The sequence below is a fragment of the Rhineura floridana genome, chromosome 5 (assembly GCF_030035675.1).
Source record: "Rhineura floridana isolate rRhiFlo1 chromosome 5, rRhiFlo1.hap2, whole genome shotgun sequence".
In the NCBI taxonomy this organism is placed as follows: Eukaryota; Metazoa; Chordata; class Lepidosauria; order Squamata; family Rhineuridae; genus Rhineura; species Rhineura floridana.
In genome coordinates, this window is record NC_084484.1 from 138,860,267 (window position 1) to 138,878,803 (window position 18,537).

General features: G+C 40.8%; 1 protein-coding gene across 1 annotated transcript in view; it reads left to right on the top strand.

Moving 5' to 3' along the window:
• The window catches only part of IMPG2 (interphotoreceptor matrix proteoglycan 2), a 53,448-nt gene that overhangs the window by 19,493 nt on the left and 15,418 nt on the right, over positions 1–18,537 (top strand). The window contains exons 4-8 of the mRNA XM_061628167.1: positions 1,379–1,410; positions 1,509–1,532; positions 11,989–12,038; positions 12,493–12,578; positions 14,489–14,647. Coding sequence (XP_061484151.1) covers positions 1,379–1,410; positions 1,509–1,532; positions 11,989–12,038; positions 12,493–12,578; positions 14,489–14,647 — 351 coding nt within the window. The remainder of the gene's footprint in view (positions 1–1,378; positions 1,411–1,508; positions 1,533–11,988; positions 12,039–12,492; positions 12,579–14,488; positions 14,648–18,537) is intronic.

The window sequence follows — 18,537 nt, forward strand, 5'->3', positions numbered from 1 at the left end:
TACAATTTAGTAACACTCTTTTTAATGCAGCCATTTAGAAAATGACTATTTTCTAAAATAAGATCTTTCCACATTCCAGACATATTGTTGTAAACCGCCCAGAGAGCTGCGGCTATGGGGCGGTATACAAATGTAATAAATAATAATAATAATAATAATAATAATAATTTACATTCCACTTCTTATGCTCCCACCACAGCAGACCTTCTCAGATGTAACATAATTCCAAAGCCCATTCCTCAAAGTGTTTGAAGAAAGGGACCCATATTATATAGAGATTAGGTTCATTTCAGTGGTTTTAATGAGACAAGCAGATTTTCGAATTCATTCTCCACTGCCAAATAAATTATTGAACCCATTCAGTGAGTAAAGAAAACATAGATATTAATGTTACAAATTAACCTAATGTTTCTTTTTAAAAAATACTGTTATCTGTGAAGGGTTATAACCACCAATGTTTTAAAGTTGTGATGATTGATTTTTCTGTGGGACTTCAGAGTAGGGATGGAAAGATCTGTCAATTTTGGTTCTCTTCATTTCTCATTTTTCCAATCTGAAATTTAGTCGTCCACATCTTTACAGCAATTTGTGGGTTTAAAAAAAAAAAAAACTCCTGAAAATTTTTCAGCATTTCAGTGCACGTTTCTCCTAATAGTTACTTTTTGGTATGCAGCTTTGACTAATGTACACCTTTTTGCAAGCAATTTATTCTAACATAATGCATTTTTGTATGTTGTTTTCACACACATATTTATTTTTATGCACTCTTTCCCCTAATATAAGCATTTTTGCGAACATTGTTTGCTTGGAGAATGCATTGCAAATTTCAGATAAGTGCATTTTGTAGGATGGTTCTCATCTTGTTTTGGAAAGTGCGAATTTAAATGTGATCTGAATGGAATTTCCTACTTCAGAGTACCTAATCTGGTGCTTGAGGTGTCCCATAGTTAACAAATCACATTCTTTTAGGTGTTTCAGTTCAGTTTTGCTGGTGGTTCTGAAAAAGCTTGAATGATCTCATTAACTCGGCCACATGTATTTTCAGAAATGACATAAAGAACACAGATTTGTCTCTACCCTGTTTTTTCCTTGAATTTCTGAATATAATACATGCACTAGGCAATGTGGTAAACCACCATTTAATATAAAATCCAAATAATAATCCTTAGTAATGTGACTAATCTGAGTAATCCACATTAAGTTTTCCTGTTAATTGGAATAGGTGTAGCCATAGATCTGTGCAGGAGACTTTTTTTATGTAGCCTCACCTGCACTAGAAAAAAAATGGGAGTGTTATAACCAAAGATGCAAAAATACAACTTTTTAATTTGCAAAATGCAAAAGTCCTTACCTGGAATTTGTTTTTCTATTTTTGTAGAAGCTATCCTATGCTAAAGAAGCAATGGGTGGGTGAGTATCAGCATTGCCCAATATTTTACAACACATTCTAAGGCATACAAAGCAGCATTTCAATAATTTATATTTCTTTTATTCTGGTTTCTTGTCAGGTCCTGCAGCAATTGGTCCTGTGGGTAAGTCACTTATACTAGTTTTAGAGAGTCACAGTCCACTCCCTTTCCGGCTCTGCCTGGTGTTCCGTTTAATGCAAGCATCTTAAGAATATGCTTCCTAAATTTCAAAGAGTAGCATTAGAGGCTTAGAGACTGACGATTCCATGGGTAAACCTCAAAGCAGATTCGTGGCCCAGCACACCTTTGGCATGTATGCTCAATATATTTTTGCCTTCTTGGACTTTATGTCAAGCTGCATGCTGCCACATGAAATATATATGCTAATTATACAGCCATGACAGTGGCTGTATACTATAGCCAGCATGGATTGTTCACATTCCGCAATGTTAAATTGAAAATACTCCATGCCATTCTGAGGCTTCCCATAAACTCATTTCAAAATAAAATCTTACAAAACTTATAGTCCTGAACTCAGAAATGCTTGCTTAACAACCTGGTAAATTTTCATGGTGATACACAAAACAGTCAGAGAGAATCGAGAGTTCAAAGTGTAAAAAGAGAGAGAGAAAAACCCAGAGCCCTTTTGGACTTTTTTCTCTCAGAGTTCTCATAATCTGTTGAAATTCATTAAAAATCAGCCATGTTCACAGAGTACCTGTAATCCTATTACTGACCTTGCCCCATACTCTGACCTTCATCTTCTGCAGTTTAAAAGTTTGAAAAATGCCTGGCTGATTTTTAATTAATTTAAGAAATTTTGGCTTGAACCCAATGATAATGTCGGGCATGCTCAGTAAGAACCATCCGTATTCTAAAAGCCAGACTCATAGCTGCTGGGCTTGGCTAATCACACCCACACCAGACTTTGATTTCACTTGAGACAGTCATGGCTTCCCCCAAAGAATCCTGGGAAGTGTAGTTTGTGAAGAGTGCTGAGAGGAGATTCCTATTCCACTGACAGAGCTGCAGTGGCCAGCCTGGTTTAACAGTCAGCCAGTCTGATTGAAGGTCTGTAAGGGGAATAGGGCGTCTCCTAGCAACTCTCAGAACCCTTCACTAACTACACTTCCCAGGATTCTTTGAGAGATGCCATGACTCTCCAAAGTGAAATAAAGACCTGGTGTGGATGTGGCCAGGGACAGCTATGGTTTAAATTTGGGTGGGAGGCTACATGCGCCTGCTGTAAAATAAAAAGGTGGGGGAAACCCTGAAAAAGAATGATACTGTTCACATTTTTTCCTTTTGGAAAGGAAAGGGGCTTCCCCTCTGCCCAGTGCCCGCCCACTCAATCTCCTACCCTCCCCCTCCTCCTACCCTCCATCCCCCTCTCTGGGTCAGTGTTCGACTACGACCTGGGGGACAAGGATTTGAATCCCCACACAGCCATGAAGCTTACTTGGTGACCTTGGGCCAGTCACTGCCTCTCAGCCTCAGAGGAAGGCAATGGTAAAACCACCTCTGAATACTGTTTACCATGAAAACCCTACTCATAGGTTTGCCATAAGCCGGGATCAACTCGAAGGCAGTCCATTTCCATTTTCAAACATGATTTCACAGAAATAAATCCCATTGAACTCAAAAAGTATGCAAATGATCAAACCCACCCTCCCTTCTCCTCCCTCCTATCCCCTCCCTCTTGCCCCTTCCCTCTCCTTTCCTTTGCTCCTCCCTACCCATCCCCTTCCTCCTCCCCATGGTCAGTTTTACCTATCTTAAGCATGACTGCACAGGAGTAAATACCATTGAACTCCATAAGCATGCAAATGATCAAACCTGCCCTCCCCTCCCCCTTCCTTTGCCCCTTCCAATCCACTCCTTCCCCTTCCTCCTCGCCCTCCCCCTCCCCCATGGTCAGTTTTACGTATCCTAACCATGATTGTATAGCAGTAAATCCCATTAAACTCAATAAGCATGAAAATGATCAGACCTGCCTTTCCCCTCCTTCCCCTCTCCTCTCCCTTCCTCCTCCCCTCCTCTCTTCCTTCTTCTTCCTCCCCTCCCCTCTTCCTTCCTCCTCCCCTGCCCACTCCAGCCCTCCCTCCCCCAGTCAGTTTTACTTATCCTAATCATGATTGCATGGGAGTAAATCCCACTGAACTCAATAAACATGCAAATGATCAAACCTGTCCTTCTGTTCCCGTCCCCTCCTGCCTGCTCCCATCCCCCACCTCCCCTCTGCCCTTCCTCCCCTCCCTCCTCCTCCTCCCCCTCCTCCCCCCTCCCCATCCCCTGCGGTTAGTTTCACCTATCCTAAGCATGATTGCAGGGGAGTAAATCCCACTGAACTCAATAAGCATGCAAATGATCAATCCATTCTCAGCAAGCTTGCACAGGATCACAGTTCTTACCTCCCGGATTAAAAAGCAGATAAATTCATTAATATGCAAAAAAAACTTATGGTTTAAGAACATATCTATAGCCCACAAATATTTCTATCAAACTTTAAAAAGCAGGGAAATTGGGCAGCTATAGTGAATCCATCAGGAGAGCAGGGGACCTGACCTCCTCTCTGAGATATTGGACTGCCCTACAAATTTGTCAAAATGCAAACACTATTTGGGTTGGTCTTTCACAGTCCAAATAATAGAAACAAGACATGTGCTGTGTTGATCTTGTTTTAGCAGGGAGGAAGCAACATTAAGACAGTTGATATAGTTCAGATAGTCACTTTAAATATGTCTGATTTACTTTGCAATTTTAGTGAAGTTTCCTATAGGAAATCATTTTCTTTTGTTTCTATTTCTATGAATATGTGTACAGCAACACTTTGCAAAATGTACACTAAAAAAACTCCAAAAATAATTGTGGAATAATGGCACTGACTATTCTGCAGTGGACATCAGGAGCGTCTCAATTTGCACAAGATAAAACAGTGGGAGGTGAAATATATTCTAGCAAAATTCTAGATGTGCTCTATGTTTTTAATTGACCATGCCCACCTTGCCTTAAATGAAGTGGTTTAAACATAGTAGGCTGAAAACATGCATCCTCTTTTTTCCAGCAGCTAAGAGTCATTGCTGAAGTAGCAACATATTGTAATCAGTCTGATTTTACATCAAACTGCAGTTTCAGATTCAACTGTTATTGCACCCAAAATAGAAATAGAACATAACCTCCAATTTGAAACACAAAAGGCTGTCTTCACCATCATATGACACTGACCAATAAAAGGGCTTTGAAATTAATAAAAATAAATTTGACACAGATTTCTAGGATGAAAAATGAGAGAAATAAAATTTTCTAGATTAGATTCTGTGTAGAAACATTAGTAACACAGGAAAGAAGCAAAGAAGAACACCAACAAACATACAAAATATAATTCTCCATCTTTGGTGATGGCAGGTGTTGCCGCCACTCACCATATGGTCAGAGGCACATGTTACCAAATTCCTCCAAGCTACACAGGAAGTGGATTGGACTGTGAAAGACCAACCTAAATTGTGTTTGCATTTTGACCAATTTGTAGGGTAGTACAATATCTCAGAGAGGAGGTCAGGTCTCCTGCTCCCCTGGTGCATTCACTATAGCTGCCCAATTTCCCTGCTTTTTAAAGTTTGATAGAAATATCTGTGGGCTATAGATACGTTCTTAAACCGCAAGGTTTTTTGTCTATTAGTGAATTAATATAGAAAGAAATAAACTTGTTGAGTAATGGAAGGAGGCATTTGTATAGGACTTAGGCTTGTGGCCTAGCAATTTTATATTAATGAAGGATAACATTTAAACTCCAAAGCACTGTTCTGATCATCAGGGTTCCATAAGACAAGGAACCTTTTAGTGTTGTGATCAAAGAACTGTACAATTATTTCCATGCACTCAAGGAAATTTTGGAATTGCGCTTCTTGAATAGCAGTCAACTCAACTCATGTGGCAAAACTGAGGGAATTTTCAAAAGCAGTTTGTGAGGTCTGCTATTCAAAGAAAAACATGAAAAACCCTGCTGGGCTAGGGTAAGTCCATGCTCTCACCTAAAGTAACTCTTTAGCTCCCTGCCTGTATATTGTGTGTAAGGACTACAACTGCATGGCTGCCATTGGCCATCACTTCAAATAAATTCTGTCAGTAGATTTGGGTATTGTGTAAGTAAAGCACTGGAAAGACAACATAAAAGACTCTTAAACAGAATATAAAATGAGTGTATAACCATGTTAGCATTAAAAAATATTAAGTTCTAGAGTTTGACAAGTATAGGTCCTAAACCAGGAATGGAAAATATGGTGCCCTCCAGTCTGATGCAACCCCTACCAGCCCCAGACAGCATGGCCCGTAATCAGGGCTGATTATATATTAGCATTTGCAGAGTGCTTTTTTCAGGGGTACAACACATTTATTACAGTGCAAGATACTATGGGATAATAGCTATTCTTTTTTTCATAGCATTAAAGCATAGAGGAATATTGTTTAACCCCACAGGAATGGCTGTGCAAACATTACATGTCATGCAATACTTTGCTGTTGAAGGAAATGTGGAAGTAAACTATTTGAAAATGTCAGGGACACTATTTTTTATTCTAGTGCAGGCTTTCCCAACTTTTAGGTCCCCAGATGTTGCCAGACTGCAAGTCCCATCAGCCCCATCCAGTTTGGCCAACGGTAAGGAATGATGGGAACTGTTGTGGTCGATGGTGAAATAATACGCACACAACAGCAGCTATGGTTGAAATAAAGGGCCACTTTATTAATTATAAACAAGAACGTTTAAAGCGACCTGCAGAGGTGAAACCCAAGTGTGGGAACTAACTATAGGCAAGCAGCTTGCCCTACAGCTCTCGAGCGACCAGCCCCTGCTGGGGCAAATGGCAAGCCCCCTTTTGCTTACCCCTTGCCCTGGCCACACCTTGTAGGTGAGTAGGGAGGCCTTCCCACGTCACCACCCACCGGGGCCATAGAACCCTCAGGTGGATGAGGTAAGTTGGCCCCAAAAGCAGTCCATATCCTGCCCTCAGGCCGTATAACCCTGAGAGACAGGCCTCCGGAACGGCCAATCACCTTGAAAGGTGCCTAAGGGGGCCACCTAGCTGTCGTTACCTATTTCCCCTCCCGCACTTTACCGCCTCCATGTCCAAACCTGTCGACATTAATAATTTGATTGGAACCAAATTAGCCAAATTAGCCAAAATACGGCCTAGTAATCACAACACCCTCTAAACCTGTTCCCTCCATCCCCCAAAGTGTGGAGCAGGCAAAAAACCTGCCCGCCAACAAGGGTGGGCAGGATAAAAATTCCTGCTCGGCCCCGAAGCGACCATGGGCACACCGTAAAAGAGGGAGGGCGGGACGGGCGTCGCGAGCCAAGAGGAAGTTGGAGGGGGCCGAGCGGGCTTACATAGCCCCTTAGCTCCGCCCCCTCCATACGGAACGCCGCACGTCATCCCAGTGCGACGCGCGACGTTCCCTTCCTCTACATGGCTACTGCGGCTTCACCCTCGGCCGCAACTGTGCTACCGCTCCCCAGAGCTTCATTCAGGTAAGCAAAGCTGCATTAGTCCAACAACATCTGCGGACCCAAAGGTTGGGAAAGGCTGTATCTAGTGCAAAGAGGCAAGAATTGCAGCAAGGTTCAAAGGCCTGCTCTTGCATATATTTAAAAACATTGCTGAACATTTCAAGAACATACCTCATAATTAATCAGATGTACAAGCACTGTAGTTTTTCACCTATAAATCATTTAATGGTTTTGGTCTTTAAATATCTAGAGACCATTTTCTCTATTTCACACATCACAACTGCTGTGATCAGCCTGGAGCATCTTCTTGGCTACACTTTCCATGTAAAAATTTCAAATAGCAAGACTATGCCTGCCTACAGTTTTGAAACTCCAATCAAAGTCTGAGTATGTGCTTTCTCTGGAACAGTTGCAAACAACATCTGTCTCCAAACTGAAGTTTGAATATAGTGAAAAAAGTTTTGAGATGCAAAATGCATGTATTTTAAATTTTTGCAAAACCTGTTTGGCACTAGCATATTTAATTTTGAATACAATTTTCTACCATGTGCGTTTCAACACTGCATTGTTTTATATAAACCTGGCACTTCTTTGAATGTGCTTTTAAATCTTGATTGCAAACACTAGGTTGAGGCCTGTCCTAGAAAGAAGAACAGCACCTTGAACACTAGTTTGTTTAAAACTAGCCACTTTTCACTTGTGACAATGTCAAGTACTTTTAAAAGGAATTTTTATAGCATCATGCTTTTTGAAGCACTGGAAGCTGTGTATCCAAGTGCTGGGACCTTGGTTTCTGTTTGCAAGGCTGAAATTCCAATACGTGTTCATTTTCAGAAAATCAAGAGGAGGCCAGGGATTCTTCCATGTCTAGACATTCCATGGAGCATAAACTGGCATTGTAGCTAGGAAACTGGGATTGTATTTAGATGTCAAGAAGCTATGCTGCTTTCTTTTGAACATAACAGGAAAGGCTGTTCTTTTTCAGAGAGCAGCTAACAAAATAATACAAATATGTCTGGAGTAGAATTTACTTTAGTACAGTTGCTTTCTCCTGGTTCCATTGCTATCTTCCCATTCCAATAAATTGACATTGCAGCTGATTCACACTACATGGCAGTTGTATTATACATCCAACATGCACAAAGGGTGAAGGGGAGACATGCATCTCCAAGCATGCAGTGTTTGCACATGCATATTTTCAGTTTTTACACCAGTAGATAGATGGGCACCAAACATGGCTACCATTCCATCCAATATTTCATCGAAGAACACACTTGTGTACTTATAACACATCTATTTTACATCAAGCTTCATTGTTTGTATTAATTTACTCTGCTGTGTTTTTTATTAACACAGTAATAGCCTGACCTGCACTGGCTTCTGAAACAGGGTGTATTAACACATTGACTATAACAGCTCCCTTTAAAAAAAGACTTTAATAATGTTTGTAATCTCACAGTGCATAACCTTTCCACAATAATTTACTATGGGTTGTATCCAGTTGTGTTGATTAGCTGACAGGTTTCTGTCAGCAGAACGGGGAGGAAGGCCATTTTTGAAGATACCATAACCCTCTGAAGCCCCCTCACACTCTGAATCTGCTCCAGAGGGTTGGGACACCCTGCAGAGCATATTTAGGGGGGATGGGGGAAAGGGGACCAGGTGAAGCTTTCCCCCCCCTTGTTACTCTGATGTAATCCTTATTGTCAGCAGAGGGATACTGTACTAGTGGATACAATCCTGGGTGGATGAGCTATTGGGGGGAATGGAGTGGAAAGGAAGCAGTTGACTGGTATTTTATGCCCATATGAATGCATTTAGGACTGGGTTAGAAGTTCTCCATTTGACTAAAAAAAATTGGAGTTAAGGAAAAGAAGGTGTCCAGTTATCTTGTACACTCAGGGCAGAGAAAGAGAAGAGCTGGCCAGTTATATTCTTCCCACTTCATCCTTTGACTTTATGTACTTTTCAAGGCTGATTGCTCCTTACCCACTCTCAGTGAGCCTACAAAGAGAAGAGGCTCTGCCCACTTATCTGCCTGCTGTTATCATTCTCTAGCAGCAACAAAGCAGGTAGACTAGTGACATGAAATATGGAGACGTTGGGGGCACAGCTCTCAAGCTGGCTTCAGATTTGTATGTGGGCAAATTGTCTTGGTGTTTTATGTTTGTGTAAATGGATGTGTGGTATGTGTGAGAAAGAAGAATGGAACAGAGAATGAATGAATGGCTTGTGTGCATGAATGGATGGCTGGTGTCTGTGTAAGAAAGAGAGGATGGATGGATGGATGGATGGATGGATGGATGGATGGATGGATCAGAAGTGTGCTTGTGTCTCTTTGTGTGAATGGAATCTTCAAAAAGCTTGTTCAGCCCTGGTATACATGCATGCGCAGGGCTGGCCCAAGACATTTTGTTGCTCCAGGCAAAGGACAAGATGGTGCTCCCTTTCCCTTCCATCTTCAGAAGCTAATGAGACTGGAAGCTGAATTTTATTTCAACACTGGTGATAGGGCAGCATCCTCCATTGCGACTGAGGGCAGCACCAGGATGGCTTAGAGGGTGCACGACAGACTGTGTGGGGCACACACAAACCTGTCCTTCAGCTCCTTGCTGCAACATCCCACAATCTTCTGCTTGAAGCAGCCACTTGATGCTGCCTAATGATGGGATTGGCTTTGTGCATGACACTTTAGAGCGATCTATCCCACCACTCAAAGATTTAACTTCTAAAGATCAAGGAGACAGGTTCAAATCGCAAGGGTATGTAAGTTAAGGTGACTAATCAACTTAAAATGCATTGTTGATGACCTTTGTTTTCGTTTTGTTTTCTTAGCCTGAAAAAAAGTTGCTCTTCCACAGAAAGTCTGACAAATGTGGTAAAATGACAGCTGTGACTAACTCTCCCCCAACACCTACAATCTCATTTAGACTCAAGAAAATAGTTGTGAATAGGTGATTTCAGCTAATTATTATGTACTGAATAGTTTTGGAGTAGCCAGCAAATTAAAATGTTTTGTTTTACAGCACAACTTACTTCTAGGAACAGTTCAATTGGTTTTACTGACTGGGAGTAAAGCTGCAATGTCAGTCCCACATACCATTGAATACAATAGGACTTACTTGGTTAGACTTGTACTATCAATGGGAATTTTCAGTAGACATTGAACAGGACTGTGTTGCTAATCTCTCTCTCCTTCCCCCTCCAATTCTCTTGTCAAGCAATTAGGCAGGGCTTACTTAGGTGTCACTGCTGTTATCTGGCAGGAAACTAATAATGATTTTTTAAAAAATGTTCTGCAATGACCAACTGGTTTTAACAATAAGTTATTAGATTTAGTGTATGTGTGTATGGAATCTTTCCAACAACCCTGTGAGGCAGGTTAGGCTGCGAGTTGGTTCAATCAAGCTGCACATGCTTAGAGTTTTTGTATGGGTACGTGTGTTGGCAAGCTTTTCTTTTGTTGGTTTTTTTTGCTGTAAAATATCAGAACTGTGGAGTGTTGCTGTTACATTAATAGGGGGCTGCCTTTGTGCATGTTTTTCCCACTCACTGCATGGTTTGTGAATATGATATATTTGTCCCATGCTTTTCTTCTTGGGTCCTCCCTCTCCCTTTTTGCTTTGCAGCAACCCTGTGAGGTAGGTCAGGCTGACAGTTGGTTTTGTCACCAATGTTGTGAAGCTGCAATGTTGTGAAGTTGAATATATTTTGCCTGTTGTTATTGGGAATTCGAAATAACTGTTCATATTGGTAATTATGTACCTAAGCAGCAGCTCTTGCCAAACGTTTGCCTGGAGTTGGGGGTGGGTGGTAATGCAGGGGACCCAGTCCACATACACTGTACTGGGCCCAGGAAATCCTGTTGGCAGCCCTGCATACTGGCTCCCTTCTCTATCCTAATGGACTTTGATCCTTAATACTTTAGGCAATACACACAATAGAGAAAGTCTATTGAACTTAACAGGATTCTGACTAGACATGCATAGAATTGCACTATTAAGATCCGTTTTGAATCTACAAACTGGCTTTTTCATTTTGGTGGAAGTGGAAATCATTCCCTAGAATGTGTTCATCACACACCTATATCAAAGACAATTTTGTGAACTGGGTCATTGAGCAACCTGCATGGATATTATAATCCAACAAACTATTTTCAAAATAATATTTCAACCCAGAGTGACCTTTGTGTGTGTGAAACCTTCTGTCACAGTGGAAAATTATTTGCCTTTAGGTTTCACTGATAACAGTTAGACACCCTCCAACTATAGGTTGTTAAGTGTATGTGGTCAGATTCAGTGTTTTGTTCTTTTTTATGTTGTCTGAGGCTGACGCTCATCAAAGATTGCTACCAAAATAACAAATAATAAAATCTCCTAAAAGAGATTGAAGCTCCAATTGCTGCTTACAATAACAATGTTGAGAAATGTTTACTATGAACGTTTCATCAAAACAGGACTACACCTGGAGTCGGCACAGTTAACAACCTATGAGTCATGCCACAATAGGGGGCCTGCTGCCAACCAGACTCTCTTGTTGCTCTGCTTTCTCCTCACCACCACCACCCGCTCATTCATTTACTTGCCCTCTCCCCCAAGACAAATCCCCACTACTCACATATCTGCCCTATCCCTGACCTTGGGATGGTGGCGGGTGCAGTTGTTGTTGTTGCTGCTATTTATTAGATTTATATCCTGTCCTTCCTCTCCGTAGGAGCCCAGGGCGGCAATGAGAAGCAGTCGCCACTGCGTCTTGCACATTCTCTCTTGGTGTTGTAGAAGGAACAGACACACTGTGGGAGATGGCCCATATCCCAGTCTTCCTTTTTTAAGAGCACTCATCCCTCATATGTTATGGGGTCTACTGAGCACAACCTGCCTAAGATAATACACACAGACAACCTGGAACCAGCATTGCATCAAAGTGATATGATGAGGACTTTATTCAGCAGTTCTCCTCAGTTTGTTAAAAAGTCCCTAGGACTTACATTGGTTAAAGGCAGTATTATTTTTGAAAGAAGAATATAAATCCTATTTTATACTTAACCCTTTTGTTGTCTTTGGTTTTCAGTTTTGGAGTGCCAACACCTTCTCCAACTGGTGATGCTACCACAGTGACAGGTCTGTTTTCCTTTATATGTTTATTGCTCAGTAAATCGGTGAGAAGACTGAAGCTTTCAATTCGCGGCGAACACTGTGATCCACAGGATTGCAGGGTCTCCTCCTCTTCCTTTGCATGGCATCTTCTGGGTTCACGGAGGTTGACATATGAAGTGGGGCACATTTTTGCACATGCAGAGCGCTGTGTTTCAGTGCAGTGGGGCAAGTCATTATTTGTGCTGCTGTGGGTCAAATTGGAGTCACTGCTGTTCCTGGGACATTGTCATAAAGCACACCATAAAAGTAAGGCAAAATGCCTGATATAATATAACTGAATTGCAATGGCCACCATTTTAAAATGTTATAAAACATTTCAAGACATTTTGTATTTTCAGGTCAGCATATTTATTTTTTCAACTTTATTTATTCTGTCAAGTAAGTATTTAATTGGCTAAAGGTATGTTTTGCTCCTTAGATGCAGCTGCCAATGTTCCACCTCCTGATGTGGTCTCAGTTGAGAGTCCTTCAGACAGTACCACTGAAAAAATGGAAGACTCTGAAGTATGTGTAATGAGCTCCTTGTTAGACTGGTTTTGAGGAGGGGAAACTGTATTGTTATGCACCCCTCATCTCCAAATGGCGAGAGACTTCAGGGGTGACAGCACATACCTCAGTTTCCATTTCCTTGGAATGAAGGCCACAGGAGACTGTGGTGTCTGTGTGTGAAATATGGTTTTATTCACACATATATACAGGCTAAGTGTAAGGACTCACAGCATTATCACTTCAGCAGATTTTGCACCCCCCATTAAGTTTCCACTTAGGCCCCCAAAGCCATAGCTTTGGACTCAGTTCAGAGAGCAAGTCCAGGCTCTGTGTCTTCCCAGGTCACAGCTCCTAATGAGACTAGATCAGACTAGCCCCTGGCCTATTCTCCTATCTCCAGGATGGCATGGCCTCCAGCCAGATAAGGGCAGGAAGTTTTACTCCTCCTTCTGGAAGCATCACTGGCTAGTTGTGTCTATGGCAACACACCTGTACTTGACCAACTTTTTAGACATGTAAGAAAGATGCTTCACAAACTTGGGTAGAGCCATTAACTTAACAAAGAGACTGTTTTGACCACTTCAGCAGTTCTTTCTGCTACAGACTCCCATGTTACAGATATAAAATCACAGGTTTGGAGGGAACCCAAAAGACATAATCCAAACCAGTCCTCTAACCCTGTAGTACTATTAACTTTTCATTGACTCTTCCTTTCTATACTTGCCACACCTGTAGTAATATCTCCAGTCAAATAAAATAATTCCTTAATAAAAATTTCTTGGATGTTTTAAGTCTCTAGAAGGATAATGAAGATGAGGGAAATGTCTAAAACCCTTGTCCAGTGCTCAACAGATATTTTTATTTCTAAACCCTTGAAGACTGACAGTTCTGAAATTCTTGCCCTTTATTTAGAAGGATCTATTTTCATTCATGGTTAAACAATATTTTGTAGGCTTGAAAGTGGAGCTGAAAGTGATCCCCACTCCCCAATATCATCATAACCCTAATTTCACTTTCAGTAAGCAGGGTTTGCAGGATTTTGTATTGTTTCAAAAACCTATAAAAGGTGTTTGATTTGAGGTTATTGTTGAATGAAATAAATGTGCAAGTACTTCATAGAAAACAATGCCTCTTCCTTCTACATTTGACTCCTTTTAAGAAGCTATTGTTCTAGTCTTCTAGTCATGGAGCAATAAAGATGGAGTCTTATACAAAGGGCAGAAATCTGAAAATATCAGAAACAAATGAGACAATAGCCCCGTTCACATATGAAGGGGTCCTGACATTATTACTGCACTACTGACTCCACCCACAAGATCACACAACTTTCTCTGCCCCCAACATCCATGTGTTAGGTGTGGACCTCTGCAGGAGGAAAGGCTACACAAGTAGTCTTCCCCAGGAGCTGGAATCCAGATTGCACAGGGTTTCCGTTCCCTTGGAAGCCTACATGCAGAGAGATCTATGCACATAGGCTTTCCCTCTGCAGGTATCCACACCTCACACAGGATGTTGGAGATGGGACTTTTAGAAGCAACCCAGCCTTGAAGAGGGAGCCAGCAATGAGGCTTTGCTGCCCAGTAATCACACAAGGAACCCCTTGCATGTATAATGAATGAATAGCCCCCTTCATTCTAAGTTGGTGCAGAAGCTGTATTGGTGAGGGGAAGGTATCTGACCAATTTTAGTATTTCAGTATTTTAATATTTTAGTAGTATTTAATTTTAACAGGTATTCCAGTATGTGTATAAATATAAATATGTTTTAAATTTTTTTCAGATTTTAATGTATGTTTAAATTGTTGGATGTGTGGTTTTTAATTGTATATTAGATGCTTTATTTGTTGTGCACCGCCCAGAGAGCTTCGGCTATGGGCGGTATATAAATTTAATAAATAAATAAATAAATTGTTTTTTTGTTGTCAGACCAATAATGAGATAAAGAGAGATGAAAAACTGGTGAAACCAGCTCATGAACAGATTGTTGAGTTCAGCATTCTTCTTCCTGAAGAGAAATACACTGATGAGCTGAGTGACCCCTTTACTGAAGACTACCAGCAACTTGCACTACAGTTTGTTTTGGAAGTAATTGCCTTACTTGGACATTTTTGCTGTACATCTCAAGTGCTGAAGAGAGAGCATGAGTGTTTTTAGTCCGCTTCATTAATGGAGCTTTCCAAGGCTGATAGCTGCATTCTTCAAACATATCAGCCTCTATCATGTACAGTAATACTAGCTAAAGTACATATTCTGAGGAAAGATATGGCTCCTGCTGAGATCAGCAGCCCCATGACTCCTTGGCAATATTCAGTTAAAGAAGCCATATTGACTATTATTATCATTATTATTATTATCATCATCATCATCATTTGATTTATATCCCGCCCTTCCTCCCAGCAGGAGCCTAGAAATCATGACATGATTTCATCACACTCAGCATGCGCACCACACTCTACAAGCAGCAACCAATCAAAAGGGGAAGGAGTGGGAAAACTATTAAGTACGATGTCATTATGGCATGCCTTCTTTAACTGAAAGTTACAGGGAGATATACAGAGAAGTATGTATGGTAAGGGTTGGCAGCACCTACAAGTTCTGTATATATTGCTACTTTTGCTTAAGGTGCCTCCAGTTGGAGGAGTTTTCAAGTGTCTGGAGCATTTAGTCCATATATCTGATAGCTACAAGCCACAAAGAAACAGTTGATCCCCATACTGTTCCCTGCAAGCTGGGAACTAGCAACATTGGCAGAGTTGGAGACAGTGGCATAGGAAGCTGCCATATATCAAGTCAGACCACAGGTCCATCTACTGTATTGTCTACACTGAGTGGCAGTGGGTCTCTGGGATTTCAGGCATCGGTCTCTCCCATTTGCTACCTCCATTTGCTGGGGATTGAATGATGAATCTTCTGTATGAGAGGTGTCTGCTCTACCACTGAGCTACAGCCTTTCCCCAAAGAGAACAGTTCTGCAAAAGTCCATCCCTAGTTCATACCTCTTTGCAGTGGCACATTTCTCCCAACTTTTGATGTACTGCTATAGCATGCAATCAGCTTTGAAGACTGATAGCAAATGTACTCCCAAGGGACTGGTAAAATTTGTTAGATCATGCAGCTTATAAATTATGATGATAGGAAAAGTTGCCCTTTTTAAATGCCCTCTAATGTAATTCACCATAATCAAAATTCCAGGATGAATAAGTTATTGTGCCAAACATCAGCCAAGAAATATAAGATAACAAAAATCATATCATAAACCATCATGTTTGTGATGTTTACACTTTTTTTTAAAAAAAGTAAAATATTCTCTACATCGTTTACCCACCTTTCTTGAAAGATGTTTCAGTCTTGGGGTGACAGTGCTCTAGGGGTGAAGAAGAATTTTGCTTGGTCTACATTTTTGAGTGAACAGACTTAATTTGACCTCCTGGACTAAATACAGATCAAAACATATTTATCCTTCAGATTGTGCATTTCTCCAAATTTTACAATTCTCAGCTCAAAAATGTACCAAAATATGTAAAAAATAAAATACATTTAAAATGCCTACACTGAGACAATATTTAAATATGTAAGTACTAGTTTAAAAAACAAATGTTCATATGGAATTCTTTTTTTAAAAAAATTAGCAGATTCATGAGGAAAATAGAAGCAAATGAGAACTTGTGAATACGTCAAATTGACATGGCCCATAAACAGACTGTTCCTTCATATATCTGTATATTAACTCTTGTGTCTTTCTACTGAAAGATCTATCTATCTATACACGCACAGCACACAAAGCTCTCTCACCCCTTTCTGCAGCCATCCAGTGAAGGTAGCTCTGTGAGCTGAGACTTGTTTTTCTCTGCATCTGGCATTCTTGCTGAGAGAGGTTGGCACTGGAAAAAATAAACCCTCTGGGATCTGGAAATCTTCCTGACTGCCCCTGCTCTCTCATAAGATCTAAGCTCACAGATGCAGGTGTGTCCTTTGTGACCTCATATTGCTATAAATACAAACTTTCCTCTTGTCCTCACAATTTTTGCCCTTTCTCATAACCTTTCATCTGTTTATATTGTAAGTGATTTGATGGAAGGGCAATCAGTTTTGATCTTCCCTTCTTTATAAAGCAAGTTTAATGAGCCAGTCCAGGTCTGGGTGATGGGATCAGTTTAAGGTACTCAGTCTCATGCACGACTGACACCTTCCAAATGCAGTGTTAGCTTTGGCCTACCTTACCAGTTGGCAACAGAATTACATGCTTTTTAATCATTTACTAGGACAGCTGCTACTGTGAGATCTGTGAAATAATATATATATATATTCCAGCTCACCTGGATCTTGCCTTGGCAAACCCTGTTGAATTTAGTATACTGGATCTGGTCTTCTGACAGATAGTGTCTCATATGGAAAATAGATAAATTCTGTACCACAGCCAAAGAAACCACTGCAACTGTTATACATGGCCAGATTAGGGAAGACATCTTAATTTCCCTAGATATATGGCCAAGTAATGGTGCCATACTATAAACGAAAGAAATATCTGATCAGACAAAGGCCACTTGGCATCTGGGTGACCCTTTCATCCTTTGCCTAGTTCTCTCTGTGCTTGGACAAAGACAGCTTTCCTGTTTTGCAGCGCTTTGACAGTTTTGATTCTGGGCAAAGTGTATTTGAAGTTTTTTTTAAAAAACTGAGAAGGAATTTAACTGTTCTAATGAAGACTCCATTTGCTTTTCTGCTTCATTTTAATGCATATGAAGCAGCCTTTTACTTGACCTTAAAGACATGGGATTGTTGTTGTTGTTGTTATGTGCCTTCAAGTCTATTACAACTTATGGCGACCCTATGAATCAGCGACCTCCAACAGCATCTGTCATGAACCACCCTGTTCAGATCTTGTAAGTTCAGGGCTGTGGCTTCCTTTATGGAATCAATCCATCTTGTTTGGCCTTCCTCTTTTTCTACTCCCTTCTATTTTTCCCAACATGGGATACATGTCCACAATTCCTTTTTGTTTGTTTGTTTCTAACCTATGACGCCAAGCTCAGCAGGTATTGCTTATAGAATTCATAGGCTTACATAACCTACATTATCACCACATTCACATCTTAAATTTGTTTCACTATTATTCCACTTTAAACAGTCATGGCTTCCCCCAAAAGAATCCTAGGAACGGTAGTTTGTGAAGGGTGCTGAGAGTTGTTAGGAGACCCCTATTCTCCTCATAGAGCTACAATACTCAGAGTTCTCTGGGAAGAGGACCTGACTGTTAAACTACTCTGGAAATTTTAGATCTGTGAGTGGAATAGGGGTCTCCTAACAACTCTTAGCATCTTTCACAAACTACCCTTCCCAGGATCCTTTGCAGCGTAAAAAATATGTGGGGGGTGATGTATACTCCAGCCCTCACAAGGGAGAACATATTGGAAAAGGGGAATTGCATGTAACTCTTACTAGAAAATAGACATCTAGAATGTGTTCCAGAAAGGAATAATAATGGAATATTTGTTGTTGTTATGTGCCTTCAAGTCGATTACGACTTATGGTGACCCTATGAACCAGTGACCTCCAAGAGCATCTGTCATGAACCACCCTGTTCAGATCTTGTAAGTTCAGGTCTGTGGCTTCCTTTATGGAATAAATCCATCTCTTGTTTGGCCTTCCTCTTTTTCTACTCCCTTCTGTTTTTCCCAGCATTATTGTCTTTTCTAGTGAATCATGTTGTCTTATTATGTGTCCAAAGTATGATAACCTCAGTTTCATCATTTTAGCTTCTAATGGTAGTTCTGGTTTAATTTGTTCTAACACCCAATTATTTGTGTTTTTTGCAGTCCATGGTATGCGCAAAGCTCTCCTCCAGCACCACATTTCAAATGAATTTATTTTTCTCTTATCCGCCTTTTTCACTGTCCGACTTTCACATCCATACATAGAGATTGGGAATACCATGGTCTGAATGGTCCTGACTTTGGTGTTCAGTGATACATCAT